Source organism: Sminthopsis crassicaudata, chromosome 1 (genome assembly GCF_048593235.1).
Source record: "Sminthopsis crassicaudata isolate SCR6 chromosome 1, ASM4859323v1, whole genome shotgun sequence".
NCBI lineage: Eukaryota > Metazoa > Chordata > Mammalia > Dasyuromorphia > Dasyuridae > Sminthopsis > Sminthopsis crassicaudata.
In genome coordinates this window covers 334,251,087-334,266,485 of record NC_133617.1, presented here as the reverse complement: position 1 = coordinate 334,266,485, position 15,399 = coordinate 334,251,087, and the positions used below count along the sequence as shown (strand labels likewise).

The 15,399-nt window shown below is 35.7% G+C and overlaps 1 protein-coding gene across 1 annotated transcript in view; it reads right to left on the bottom strand.

Moving 5' to 3' along the window:
* Positions 1-320: 320 nt before the first annotated feature.
* Positions 321-15,399, bottom strand: part of DAP (death associated protein) — a 69,103-nt gene continuing 54,024 nt past the window's right edge. Inside the window, exons 3-4 of the mRNA XM_074279125.1 lie at positions 3,950-3,992; positions 321-2,398 (exon numbers count right to left, since the gene is read on the bottom strand). Of these exons, the coding sequence (XP_074135226.1) occupies positions 2,282-2,398; positions 3,950-3,992 (160 nt within the window). The 3' untranslated portion in view covers positions 321-2,281. The remainder of the gene's footprint in view (positions 2,399-3,949; positions 3,993-15,399) is intronic.

The following is a 15,399-nucleotide window of genomic DNA, read 5'->3' as shown; positions in this document are numbered from 1 at the left end:
TGTTCAATAAATGTTTGCTAAGTGAATGGAGTTAATAGTTAAAGGGTACCCTTTGAAACAAAGGCAAATACATATACTGACTCTGATAAAGAGCTGCTAGCTACCATTACAACATTTTTTGGTAATGCTGTATTAAATCTGCCCTAAAAGGTCCTATCTACCTTAATGAAAGTGCCAGCTAATAGTCACAAGTTACCAGTTTTAATCAAATGCATTATGCTTTTCCATTTTATGGTACCATAATTTAAAGCAGACAATGAGTGGAGTCTAATTTAAAATAGAAATCTCTGAAATAAGAAGAAAAACAGCACAAAGAAAAGGGAAGGGCAGGCACAATTTTTATTACTGAAAAACACAAATCATTATAAAAGAAAACACTTGATATAATTGTTTCTTTTCAGTGATTTGGAACATGTGGAATATACTACATCTAAGATACATGTAAAATGAAATTTTTGGAAACATAATAGGTTATCATTTTCCGCTATCTCTCAGTGGAGATTTCAAGGCAGTGGGGAGGTGGGAGAAGCTTCCTAAACTATTCTTATAGCTGAGAGTGTGATATATAGATTGCACTAGACTGAATCTACTTTCAATTGTTTTCCCAAGTATCATAAAGCTCTCCCTTCCTATTTGAAATGTTTATTTCTGAACAAAGCTCTGAGGAGCTGCCAAGTCTTTAGGCACATGCTCCAAAGGAATATCAACCAGCAAGCCTCTGGGTATGTGTTCTGACGACTGTGAAGTAATGACAAAATACACTGCCTTAGAGAGGCAGAAAATGTTCACATTAATACTTCTGCCATTATGAAACAACATAGATGATACAATGTCACTGCCATACGAAACAGCCTGCTGTTAATCTGGAGCTAAGGGTACCCTAAGTTTTCTTCAAAACATGAAACAAAGCAAACTGTGAACATTCTTCTTGAGAGTTGAGATATTGATCAAGGGAAAGTTATCACTATTTCTACCAATTGACAAATGTGGATTTCAATGTTTTATCTGAGGATGATTGGTGTTGTATAGCCAACCATTCATAGTGCCATTCGTTGCTGACCTACAGCAATAAATAGATTCAAAACAGACTGCTGGTATCCTAACAAAGCAATACTTTCTCCACAAAATTGTATTGTTTGAAAGAGCTTTTCCTTATGCAAATAACTAGAATGAGTTTATTTTCAAACATAAAAATAGTATAGCAATCACTCCAGCAGCAGCCTTACAAATATCAATTGGCAAGAAGCACACACAAAATAACTCAGAATGACATCTAACACTTAAACATTAGTAGGAGTAATTATATAATTAGGGCAAAGGGGAATCTGACCACAGTTGTGAGGTCTGCAAACAGATTGCTCCAACTAAAGTGGAATGTGTTTATTTTTCCTTGACAGTGAGATTAATCTCCCTTTGGAGGAGAATTGGAACTTTGTAAACTTGGTGGATTTTTAACCTACTATTCCCTTTTGTTTTAATAAATCTTTAAAACCATTACCCATGTATCTTCTCCTCCCACCACCTCTACCCCAAAATAGGTGGAGTCCTAAGAGTCCCCCTCAAATCCAAACCAACAAGATGATTACAGAGATACATAAATTGGCCTATTTCTTAAGTCAGGACTTTTTTCAGATACAACAAACTCTCCAATCATGTGACTCGAAGCAAGCTGTTTAATTCTGAGTAGGCCTTCTTGGATTCTCATCCTCTAGCAACAAGTAAATTCTGGCTATTCATTGAAAGAACAGTATGAAATTTCAACTGACTTCCCCATTTTACTCTGGACTCCATGGGAAGACTCTAGTGTTTGATAAAAAATAAGATTACAAAATGACCCATTTTTTCTAACCTTTATCTCACCTTTCCCAAAATTTGCTTATAATTATTTTAAAATATCACACTTCACTTTATGGTATAAATCAAAGGCAACTTCAGAACTACTAAAATTAACTTTTAAAAACGTCACTGTATTTTCTAAGCAAAACTGCAGATAAGGTTAAATTGAGTAAGGATCATAGATCCTGGGATAAAAATAAGACTCAAGTGTTGTTTGCATTTAGTTGAACAAGATACATGAGTATCTGATCTATTTGCAGGCAGTAAACAAAGAAATGTAAGGCAAAGGAAGCTACTGATTTGCTTTGTCTTAAATTTCTCTACAGAGCTAGAGATAGGAAAAAAAAAAATTGGACCAATTTTTGTTGTTCTATAAATGTCAAACCTAAGAGGAAATAATGTGCTCTTTTCCAAGAACCAGACTGAGAGGGTGGTAGCAGGACTTTCACTTGCGAGGTTGTTGGATGTGCTGTGTTGTCCTGTGAGAAGGATGCTTTTCCATGGAGGGGTGTGGTTTTTGGTGAGCCACCTGAGCTGCAGCAGGGGGGAAATCTTTGTCACCCTGTAGTCAAACACAAATGCATAACATTAGCAATGTGGTGAATGGAGTAATTTAAATTTGGGACTTGAAGGGAAGTGAACCTAATTGCATTCTAGAATCATCAATGAATCATCAATGTTCATAATCAACATTGAAAATCAAGACATATTCCAGGGAGAAGTTCTAAACTGCTCACTGATCGTGTTAGCTAATAGGATCTGTCAGTTAGAAACAAAAGATGTTGGTTCCAGCAAATATGAAAGACAGGATAAATATTCTAAGGAACTGCTGAAGCCAGACTGATTTTCTGCAAGTAACAACTCCATATACACAGAATACAGGTGGGTCCCTCACCCTGCTAGGAGAAGTAAAATTGCTTTTCTACTCCAACTTATCAAGGAGATTAGTATGGATGTCAAGTATAAAAAGACTCAAGTCCCACTTTACTCACCTTTGAGGATAGGGCATTGAAAGCCTACAACTTAAACAGTCTCATATCCTTCTTTTCTTTTCATATTCACTTAATTATCTAATTCCATCTCCCATGGTTTCAACGACCCCTTCCAAGGAAATGACTTCTATATCTATAGTTTCTCCTCTAAACTATCCCAGCTTTTTATCTCCAACAGTACATTCTCTATGTCAATATTTTACTGGTACCTGAAACACTGCTTTACTGTGCAAATCTGTCCTTCCTTTTAATGTTCCTATTGATACTAATAACACCAGCATTAAGCCATCTTTGCCAGGTCCCTTTATTTCTCATCATCTACAACTAATAAGATGCTACATCAGATTGATTTTAATCAAGCAGCATCTCTAGTCTACATCTGTTTCCTCTCCAACTCCCATATTGTTCTCTCTCATACCTAATGAAATTACTAGTGGTTCCTTGATCCTTTTCTATACTCTCCCCTTACACAGGACACTCCCATGCCTGGTATAATATACTCTTGGCTCAACTATGGCTTCTGAAATTCATTTCAGATTCTGTGGTTTTTCTGGGAAAACTTAAGTCTATTCTCTGAAGCATTTCCTGATTCTCTCCAGCTAAAGATATTCCTTCTCTTCTCAAATTTTATTAGAATACTTTATCCCCTGTATTATATTAAAGTCTTTCCATATAACATTGTAGATTATAAATTTCTTGAGGGTAGGTTGCATGTCATTTTTTTATGCTTTTGTTCTCAGGAGCTAGCACACTACTTTGGACCTAGTATATTAAGTGTTTGTATAATTGAAATCCCCAAGGTCAATCTGAAGAGAAATATAAGGGAATGAGGGGAATTAAAGCCATGTTGTATTAAATATAGCTAATATACCAAAGAATGAACTGTACTAAACCTTTTATCTATTTTTTCATATTCTCTGAAAATGTGTTATGTAGGTGTGATAGGTCTAAGAATTCCACTCAGGACCTGGGCTTCATTAATCTTCCTGTTGAATTCTCCTTGAAAGAGTTTACTAAAAATATAAATAATAAACAATTACAAATGATGAATTAATGAAATCAAGTGAGAAAGCCTTTAGTTTCTTTGGAATGTTTGTAGATACATGCAAATAAGCTCTTACCCTTGCAATAACACCAGAGATGTACACAGTTGGTTTAGGTGGGCTGGAAAAAGAAAGGAAAAATAATTTAACATGATAACATGAATCAAGAGTCTCATCTTAAGTGAATACAATAAACAATGGATATGGCAGAAACTGGTAAAAAAGAAGGTAGCTTAAGCAAAGAAGAATGAGAAAAATAAACTGTAGCAAACAGCAACTGAATTAATTAAGAACATTTTATTTTTTGTTGTTGTTGACAGTTGTTAATCCCCAAAATGTATCTAAGGACAAGAACAATATCTTTAAACAATGCGTTTGTGGGTTGATGAGATAATAGGAAAGGTATTTTCCCCTCCCAACAGCACTGCAACTATATGAATCTGCTTTATTAACATAGTTTAGTCTTTTACTTAGTTGCCAAAGACCCAAAGAATTTAAGGATCTTTACTGCTTAAAGCTGTCAAAAACCGGCATTAATGGAGAACAACAAGAACTTAACTAGAAATAGCTTTATCTGTAAAGGAGAGTGGAGAGTTGGCTAGGGGATAAGGAAAAAGTCCTGTCAAGTTTCTTTTTCTTCAAAATCTGAAAGTATTCACCTTTGAGGCTAAAGCACTGAAAACAAGTAATATTTATTAGCATATCGAGCTATTATTATCAAATAGAAATCCTTTGGTGCAAATAATTTATGTCTCAATCAGTTATTTACAACATGGGAGAATAGGACACAAGCAAAGGAATTTTTAAGGTAGGTGTATAGTGGAAGGAATGCAAGCTGTAGAACCAGAAGACCTGTTTTGTCCAAGCCTTGCTGTGCTTCTTACTGTGCAGCCTTTGGCAAGCCTCATTTTATCTTTCAGAGGCTTAGTTTCCTGTTAAATGAAGGAGCTAACTAAAGATTCCCAAAGCCTCTTCTAGCCCTAACTTTATTCCTAAGAATGGTCCACCTGCCAACTAGGTGCCATCTTGGAGGAACCAGATAGTGAAGAGAGTGGGAATAAGCAGTGATACTGAGGAAAATGGTACAGAAAGGAGAGTAAAAGTGTGTTGAACATTTGGTTCTGCCCACTGTTTTAAGAATCAAGAAGAGCAAAAATTGCTGTTTAGAGTCATCTTAGGAAAATCAACATCTCTACCTTTTAACCCTTATTGCCCTTCCTACATCAAGATTATCGTGAGGATCAAGAAAAATTAATGATGAGAAACCAAAGGCTACATGAATTAAAGTATAATTACTAACATTTAGTGGTAGAAAAATTCACCATCTCCAAAATCTGTTCCAATGCCCTACTTTATAGACAAATAAGTATGACGTAAGCAATAATACAATAAGGCTCTCCAGATGAAGTATTCCATATATTTAGTTGGCCTTGCCTCTTTTTAGGGGGAAAAAAAAATCTGCCTCAAAGAAATTGTTGTGGGTCACTTTCATACAACTGCCCTAGTGTTTAAAAAAAAAACAAAAAAAAACACATACAAAATCCCACCCTCCCCAGTCATTTCTGTATCACAGAATTAGAAATCACACATTAGAAAATCAAATCTGAATAAGCATCCAAAAGGAAAGGAAAAAAAAAAAAAGAGCCTTCAGATTATTTTGTCAAGATGGGCTTCTTTTTTTTTGTGTTAACTGTTTTGCTATTTTCTTTTCTTTTTTTGTATAAACAATTTAGCTGCTGGATTAATAGTCAGCAGGAGAAGTGTAAATTCAATTTGTTTCAGTAGCCCCATCTGGTCCTCTCTTATCTTTATATAGAGCATATACCATGACATGATTAAGTTATATAAGCTGTCAACAAATTAAGATTAGCATTAAATTCACAGTTTACCTATATAGTTAAGTCATAGCTAAACATTTTTGGATCAAAAACTTAAGCACTGAAACCTGGTTCATTTAACTGTATAACTATATTTTTGAGAGAGCAGGAATATGATAATTCATGAAGCTTTAGAACATACTTGTATTCTTTCACTTTAAAACAATCCATTTCTGGACCAGAGGAGAGATAAATGGGTTTTTAAATCACTCATTCCTTTTTTTTTTTTTTCCCTGAGGCAATTGGGGTTAAGTAACTACCACTAGGAAGTAAAAGCGTCTGAGATCATATTTGAACCCAGATCCTCCTGACTTTAGGGCTGGTGCTCTATCTACTGGGCTACCTAGCTACCCCTCCCTTGACATTCTTGAAATGTAACTCCCTTCTACTTTATGAATCTATCAAGGCTCATCTTAAGCTCCAGCTTCTAAGTTTTTTTTTTAAGTTCCAGTTTTCTAAAGGTCACTCCCTCATTTATACTACCTTCCTTTTTAAATATTCTAAGTGCATTTTACCTGCTTGTTCTCTTATAAGGGAAGGTGGGGGTAGATGGAAGAAAATAACCATTTTATATTACATTTATTTGAACAAATATTGTATAAATGACTAAAACATTATATCCTTGGGTGAGGAAAATTTCATTTTTGTTTTCAAATGTTCTGGAGGCAGCAAAGTAACTTAGTGGAAAGAGCAGCTGCTCCTGGTGTCATCCTGCCTCAATAGTCATTAGCTATGTGATCTTTACAAGTCACTTAACCTATTTGCCTTAATCCAATAGAGAAGGAAGTGGCAAACCACTCCTACATCTTTGCTAAGAAAACCCCAAATGGGGTCATGAAAAATCTGATACAACTGAAACTGAATGACAATGACAATAACATGACTAAAATAAAAAAAAAAAATAAAGCGAGTAATTGAAAGTCAGCAACATTTCTAACAATACAATGGCTCAGATAAGCCCTCTTAGCTACAATGATTTTATTTTAATTTAAGCTATGGCAATGATATAAATATGACCTACTCTCTGATGAAAGAATATACCATAGGATCAAGGTGAAAAAAGGCTACAGACAGACGTGTGTGTGTGTGTGTGTGTGTGTGTGTGTGACACAAACACAAAAGGCTTTATAAACTTTTCCCACTCATGACTCGTTTTTTCACCCAAGAAATTTTTATGTATACAAGTCAAACCTTTACTGACAATAAAATATAATTTCATGATCCCCCACATTCAATTATATATAACTCTATATAGAATTGGGACCCACAGTTTAAGAAGCTTTGATCTAGTTTAACTACTTCATTTTAAAGATAAGAAACTGAAGCCCAGTGAATTCAAACTATGAGCCTAAGGTTATGAGGTTAATGTTAAAAGTCAGTAGCAAAGCTGGCGTTGGAAAACTCTCATAGAAAAGTAAGTCTTTATTAAGTGGGTATGGGAGTTCTATTACACTATTTAAAATTGGTTGTGGCTGTTTAAGGAGGTGTGAATTACAGAATCCTCCCTTAAGCATAGAAATAGTTACAATAAGAAAAAACAAGAATGGCAATACTATTAAAATTTTAAAGCTTGATTTGTTAAAAAGTGCAATCTATTAGAATAAAAAAAAAGGATACTTTCTTCATGGGCTTGCTGTATGACTCCCAAGATATACTTATAAAATTAAGTTTATTTTTTCATCCTTGGGTGGTGGTGGTGTCTGGCAGACACGCTATTACTACAGTTTGGGGACTTAATTCCTCAAGAGATTATCCTAAAAGTCATGCTATTAGAGTTACCTGTCACAAAAAATTCTGCTAATTCAATAAACTGGCAGAACATTTGCAGTGACCTTTAAAGCTGCATAAACAGAATGAATTCCCAGATTTAATATTACTACTACTACCACTTACAGTACTAGTACTATTAGTGGAGAAAGTTACCAGTACTACTAAATTATCACTTATATAGTACTTTAAGCATTTTACATGTTATTTCATTTGATCCTCACAATCCTGGATGGTGGATTTTACATTTGAGGAAACTAACGTACAGAGATGTTAAGTAATTTGTCTAAAACCACACACAAGGAGCCCCAGATACAAGACTCTATAAGTATGGTCTTTCTGACTTTAAGTCTAGTCCTCTGCACTGAGCTACCACCTTATAATGCAATAATATTAATCTCAGTCCAATTTTCTTAATTGAGAGGTGATATTCATTAAGATTCTTGTGTGTGGTGGGCCTCAGACCAGTTTCACATCAGCTGATTAACACCAGAGTTGACCCAAAGGAGTAGTGTTCCTGCAAGCTGCCTTCTCTTCATCAGTTGTGTGGGTACCATCAAAAGGAAACCAGGCATTCCTGAGGAGGAGATGAGTTGCAGCTTTCTACATTTCTAGCTATGTTATTTTTCATGAATAAATGTGTGACATCTGGATAAAGTTGCTACGTTTGAGGCATATTCACAAACCTTTCTTCATTGGGTACTGAGAAAAAAGAAGAATGAGACAAGATAAGTCATAAACTTCCAATCACTTTTACCTTTAGCTCTTCACCAAGATGGCCTACAAGCTAACATTAAACATGTCGAATAGAACAATAAATGTGTGGAGTGAAATATTAACTTTTAACAGAAATCTATATTTTTCATTTATAGTTTCTTAAAAGCAGAGAGAAGACCCAATTCTCAATTACTTGGTATTCCTCATAAATGAGAGAAATTTGGCTTCCAAGGGTCTTTTTGTTCTGTCAGAGAGAAAGTTTATTCAAGACTTCCATTAAATTGTTTCTAAGATTTCTAATAATAAGAAGTAAGATTCCCTTTCTGTGGTAAACTCCTCAAAGCAGAACTGTTTGGCTTTTGGGGTTATCTTGGAAGGAGGGGGCAAAGATAACAATATTCTCTAATACTAATTTGAGGCAAAAAAAGGAGCTATTTGAAGACGTAAAAAGATTTTCTCTTGCCATTATTCTTAAATTGCTTCATACATTCCAGATTATTACTAGAAATTTTAGCACTGATACTTAAAAGGAACTATTACTTGAAGGAACCCAGAAGCCCCTCTGACATTCAATTTCCTGGTCTTAAGATTATGCTTTCCCAAGCAAAGTCTTAAGGGATCCAAGATTTTGAAAGCATTATGCTACATGGGGAAATATTTAATTTTCTTTCTTTTGTAGAGAGAAAGGATCAAGAATCGACAACTCCTGTCATTTAGGTACCAATTTTTCTCTGGGAGGCTTCATCAAACTTCCATGCCCAAAAAAATGAGCTTTGCATGAGGGACATAGTAAGGTCTTCCAATGTCTTAATATCTTACAATGAACTTAACATTATTCTTTGAGAGTATTTTATTATTTTTTTCCTGAGGCTAAGGTTAAATGACTCGCCCAGGGTCACACAGCTAGGAAGGGTTAAGTGTCTGAGACCAAATTTGAACTCGGGTCTTTCTGAATTCAGGGCTGGTGCTCTATCCATCTCTGAGAATATTTTAAAACTAGTCGCTTAAATTTAGAAACACACCTTCCTAAGAGGATTGGAGAAGTTAAAGCAGCTCTGGTAAACTAACCAAATCTTATTATGATATAATAATTCCAAAAAAAGCATCTTCTCCCACCCCCCAACTCTAAATTTTGAAGGTCTTAATTTTCTTTACAAGGAGAGAACACCTAATTTTGAAGTCTGTCTTTAAAAAAGTAGCTTGTTAAATAATATCCAGTAACTAGTTGTTATTGTTTTTTTTAGTAAATTTTTTCTGATGATAAAGTTCCCATTATATATTTCTGTCTTCAATTTACCAAATCAAATTGGCAGATGATTATTTATGGCTTTAAATAGCATTGTACTGGTTCTCTTTCAGATATGGGGCAAGAAAGCAAACTCAAAAAAGCCAGTTCCCCAAACTGTTTAATGCCCAACTATTTTAAAATTTATTGATGTTTCATTCAAAGTACAACATATATTTCAAATATTTTGTAAGCTATGATGGTTGCTTTGAAGATATATTTAATCTGATGAAAATCAGTCTGACAGATGTTGTTTTGAAGAGGGAACATTACTTTCTTTTAGGAAATAGACAGTGAAAAAAATGCCTTTCTCCCTCTTGTCCCCAAATTCTCAGGCTTTTCCCATTTTTAAAGAATTCATTTATTTAAGGTTAAAGGAAATGCATGCAAGGCAGAATTAGCTAGGATTAAAGTCCCTAGAACACTTTCTCTAAATCAGCAGAAACTCTGAAGCTTATCACACATGGGAACAGCAAACCATTATCTGTTAGGCTGAAAATATTTGAAGCACTTAAGGTTTTTATATATGTGAATTGTTAAGTTCTATACTTGCTAAACCTCAAAATCCAAGATCATTCCTTTTTTGGATTTTATTATTTTTTAAGCTATCTCATAGCGAATTATATGAATTGTCTTTCTTAACAAAGCTTAGCATATTTTTAAAATTTAGAACATTCTAAGGAAGCACATGCTAGATACAATACTCAAAATATTTATAATGAAGTGACAAAGTTGTATACAACAATGAGTATAATAAATATTAAGTGATAGTCTCATCTATAAGACTCATGCTCACAAAATTTTTAGGAACTTTTTAAGACTAAGATAATCTAGGGCAGTGGTCCTCAAATTTTTTAAATAGGGGGCCAGTTCACTGTCCCTCAGCGTGTTGGAGGGCTGAACTATAGTAAAAACAAAAACTATGAACAAATTCCTAACACTACATATATCTCATTTTGAAGTGAAGAAATAAAACAGGAACAAATACAATATTTAAAATGAAGTAAAGTTAAATCAACAAACTTACCAGTATTTCAATGGGAACTATGGGCCTGCTTTTGGCTAATGAGATGGTCAATGTTTGGTTCCATATTTGTCACTGCTAGTTGTAACAAGTGATGCAAGTGTGCATCCATTAGTCTTGATCTGGTTGGAGATTTCAAATGTTTTATTCTAGAAAAAGTCTGTTCATAGACATAAGTGCTACCAAAGATGGTTGCCATTTTGAATGCATGGTTCCTGAGATGAGGATATGTCTCAGAGGGGAGAGATGCATAGAAATTATGAAGGCTGCTTGACTTAATGCGTCTTTCAGAGAGTCACAATTCTGCAGTTCAGCCAGTTCCATTTGGTAAATTGTATCCACATTTTCAATGTCAATAGGTTACAGAAAAGCTGTATGCCCTGTTCATGGAGATGAAGCTCTTTAAATCTAAATTGGAACTCCTTTTGCAATTTTTCCAATGAATCCACACATGTTTTGTTTGGGAATGCAATCAGTTGAAATCAGGAGGACCCGAGTTCAAATCCGGTTTTTCTGCTAACAGATTTTGAGTTGTGGGGAGATGGCAGAAGTTTTCCTCCTTCATTGTTTGATGAGGAGGTCTAATTTTACTTCAAATGCTTTGACATGTGATTGCATATCACAGATGAGCTTCCTCTTCCCTTGAAGTTGCATATTGAAATTATTGAGTAGCTCTGTGACATCTATCAGAAAGGCAAGGTGCCATTTCCATTCTGCATCATTAAGCTCTGGTACTTCTTTGTTTTCTGAAAGCAGAAAAGTTGTAATCTGTGGAAGTAAGTCATAGAAACGTTTCAAAACTCTCCCTTGATTCAGCCAACAGATTTCAGTGTGATATAGAACATCTTCATACTCAACATTTAGCTCAGACAGAAATTCCTGAAATTGATTTATTGCATTAGTTCTAATGAAGTTAACATAAGATATCACAATTTTCTTAACAGAATCCCACTTCAGTGATTTACTACACAGCACTTGTTGGTGGATGAGGCAGTGTATGGCTATTGGATGAGAATGGTTATGTTTGTCTATCTCTTGGTTAATGCGAGCAATTACTCCTTTCTTAGACCCCACCATGGTAGGGGCACCTTCAGTTGTCACGCTGGCTAGTTTAGCACAGTCCAGCTCCAAACCATTTATAGTTTGGCAAACCTTTTCATAGATATCCTCTCCTGTAGTTGTTCCTTTGATGCTTTGCAGTGCAGCAAGCTCTTGTTATCACTTCAACATAATCATTCGTCCCACAAATAAAAATTAGAAGTTGCAGAATCATGCACATAATTGCTTTCGTCAAGTGCCAAGGAAAAATATGAATTTTTTTTTTTTTGTGGAGTTTTGCAAATGCTGATGCAGATTGTCTCCCATTTCTTCAATCTTCTGTGTAATTGTAGATCTTGAAAGACTCACTGTACTAAATAAATCATCCTTCTCTGGACACATCTCTTTGGCAACAGAAAGAAGGCATTCTTTAACAAATTCTCCCTCCACAAATGGTCTGCCAGTGCGTGCTATTAGCTTGGCAACTTGAAAACTTGCTCGCAGTGATGAAATATTTAGCTGCTTCTGCTTCACAAAAATATTTTGCTGAGTTGTCAATGTATTTTTCAGTTTTAATATTTTATCTTTTCTCACTTCTCCAACCAATCATATTTATCTTTATGTTGAGTTTCACAGTGTCAACACAAATTATATTATTTGAACACCAACACTGTATTCTGGCATATCAGACATGCAGCTCTTTCCTTGTACTGCATGAAAAAGTAATCATAAGTCCACTGTTCTTTGAATATCCTATACTCCAAGTCAATTTTTCTTTTTCTTGACATCATTATTTCTAAGGGATTCCAAACTGCTATTAGTAAAATACACACACACACACACACACACACACACACACACACACACACACACATATGCAGCGCTACAAAAACAATATACCAGTAATAACTTTGCCCACAGAGAGCTATACAGATTGCAATGTCCAACTTCCTCCAAGCTGCCTCTGCACTGTGATGCCTCTGTTTCCCGCACTCTCTCTCCCACTTCAGGTCTTCACTGCACACAAGTCACCACTCAGGCGGCCCTCCCAAATGCCCTGGCTTCCTCTGAATCCTGGGATCAATTCTCATGATCCAGCGCTGCATAATCGTACATACTGCACTCGAAATTTATCATAATTGCAGGCAAGACTGTGCATATATGTATATAACTGAGCAATATATTGTATGTGCAGTATGAACTTCAATGACAAATCGTACATTGGAGCTTCTGGGGGAGGTCATCATGTGACTTGAAGCTGCACACGTGTATGGGAACCTTAAGAATCTGGAGGGGGACAAAGCAGTACACCAGCTCTGCACCTCCTCATACTCAGGATAAGTGAGGGGGGAACATAAGGTCAGACCCCCAGTGATTATAAGGTGATAGTACATGTTAGCAATATTCCATCTCTTTATGAAACTACATAACATACATACAATGATAAAACTGATGACCACAATAGCCAGACATGAGATCACTATGAATACAGGGCCACGGCCTGGTACCAGGAGCCTCACTCTGGGCGACAACAGCAGTCAGTACCGCAACATGTGCTAGAGAGTAAGCCATTACATTGTCATTTCAGCATAATGACAATGATAGAGTCAAGCTGGGACTTGTAGAACTGTTACTATACCCGCGCACCAGACATAGCCCATATATTCCCCCTGCAGTGGCCATGACATGTGCAGTATGCATTGTACATCCCTCGAGCCTGCCTGTTGTGGTGGCTTCTATTACTTTACAAGGCCACGGGACATTCTCTGTCTTCTGCATCTCTCTCTCTCCTTTCCCCACACCATACACCCGGGCCTGGGAACTCACCTCACCTTGGTATCGCCTCATACTCTGTCTCCACCGCCTCAGCCCAGTGCTGGAAGTGTGCTTTGCTAACCCAAGTTTAGGGTGAACGTCACTTCCGGTCTGATTTTGCCATAACCCTGCAGGCTGCATAAACGTCCTCAGCAGGCCGCATGTGGCCCACAGGCCGTAGTTTGAGGACCCCTGATCTAGGGTTTTCCCAAGATCACAAAACTACACTTTTTTTTTTTTTTTTTTTTCAAATTAGGTTCAAGGCACATAGATGAGAGGTAAAGAGAAGAAAAAAGTCAGGAAAATTGGGATTTAGGATATTCTTGATATATGATCATAGGCAAGTACCTTTTGAATGCCTCTAGATAAACTCTCTAAAATGATAAATTACTGATGTTAGCCGACATATACAGGAAGGAATATTCATTCACTAACGGGGAATTACCTACATACATTGCTGTAATCATAAGTCTGGACAAAACAAATCAAATATATGCATACACTTCATATTCTTATAGAGTCTCTGATTTTATTGGCTCATTGCTGGCTATAGGTGGAAGGGACTTTAGGAATCAACTAATCTAATTCTCTCATTTTATTTATTTTGTTTTAGAGGGCAATCTGAGTTAAGTGACTTTCCCAGGGTCACACAGCTAGTAAGTGTCAAGTGACTTGAGACTGGATTGGAACTCAGGTCAGCACCTGACTTCCATGCTACATAGGTAGCATATCTAGCTACCTCTATTTTCCTCATCTTAAAGAAGAAATTCAAGAGTGATAAAGTGACTTGAAGTTCACATAGCAAAATAATGTCAAGTTTCTGAATTGACTCCTCACTTAATGCTCTTTCCTTCTATACCACACAGGATTATAGTTATAACTATTTATCTTCTTCAGTTTTCTTTTTCCTTCCTCCCTGCTAATCTGCTACCGTGGGGGTGGGGGGATGTTAAAACTTGATGTTAGCAAAATAATGACCCATAGATTCAGTGGTATCTTCGTGATCTATGTTTGTTCTAGTCTCTTTTGTCCAAATGGCAATCTTGGGGGTAAGAGAAGACTAGAAATAAGCCAACAAAGCAATTGGTAGGAATGTACTTTGATGAAACTCAGGAAATTCTTTCCATTTGAGAAGAACTTTTGGGAATGGGCATATCTATTGCTCTCCTTGAAGTGTTGACACTGAATTTGTGTGTGGGGGCTGATGGAGGGGAAGGGGAGGTTGATTAGAGCAGCAGTCCCAGATGAATCCAGTCATTTTCTAAGGGAAAATTCCTCCGAACATTTCTTTCCAAAATGGGTTCTGGAGAAGATTTCAATGTTACCTTCATTTACCCTTCTAAAATAATAATTATGAAATCTTATCTGTATCATAGAAGATCACACAATATCTTTTTTTGGTTATGAAAACTGACTTGATTACTCTCTATTTTCCCTTTACATTTTCTTTATCTTAATAGATATTATCTTAATAGATAATAATAAATATTAAGCCAACATTTATGACTTTATAAACACAGGTTAAGTTCCACATTATTCTATGACCAAAAGATTTTTCAAAAAGAACTTCCGTAGGACATATAGGTGGGGAGGGACACAATCCTGTTACAATAAATACTTGAAGAGTTGTGCTTTAATAAAATGATTAAAAATAATATTTTCCATCATTAACACTAAGTATTTAAAAATCACTAAAATAGAAAGAGAAGCTAGCACTTACTTATTACTTTAAGGTATATAAAGTGCTTTACTGTGACTCCCATTAGTCTTTAAGCTGAGAATTCAGGGTAAGATATAGGAATTATAAATGTCATTTCTACAAATACTGCTTAAAGAAAATTTTGCCATATCCCTTAATACAGATTAAAAAAGTTTGAGCTGATCTTGGAAATAGCAATACATAGAATGGCTAAATATTTTTCTGAATTTAGTGAATGTTCTCTCCCATCTCAAAGCCTACATCCCTATTTTAATTATCCAATATGGGAATGCAATATCTGAGCTG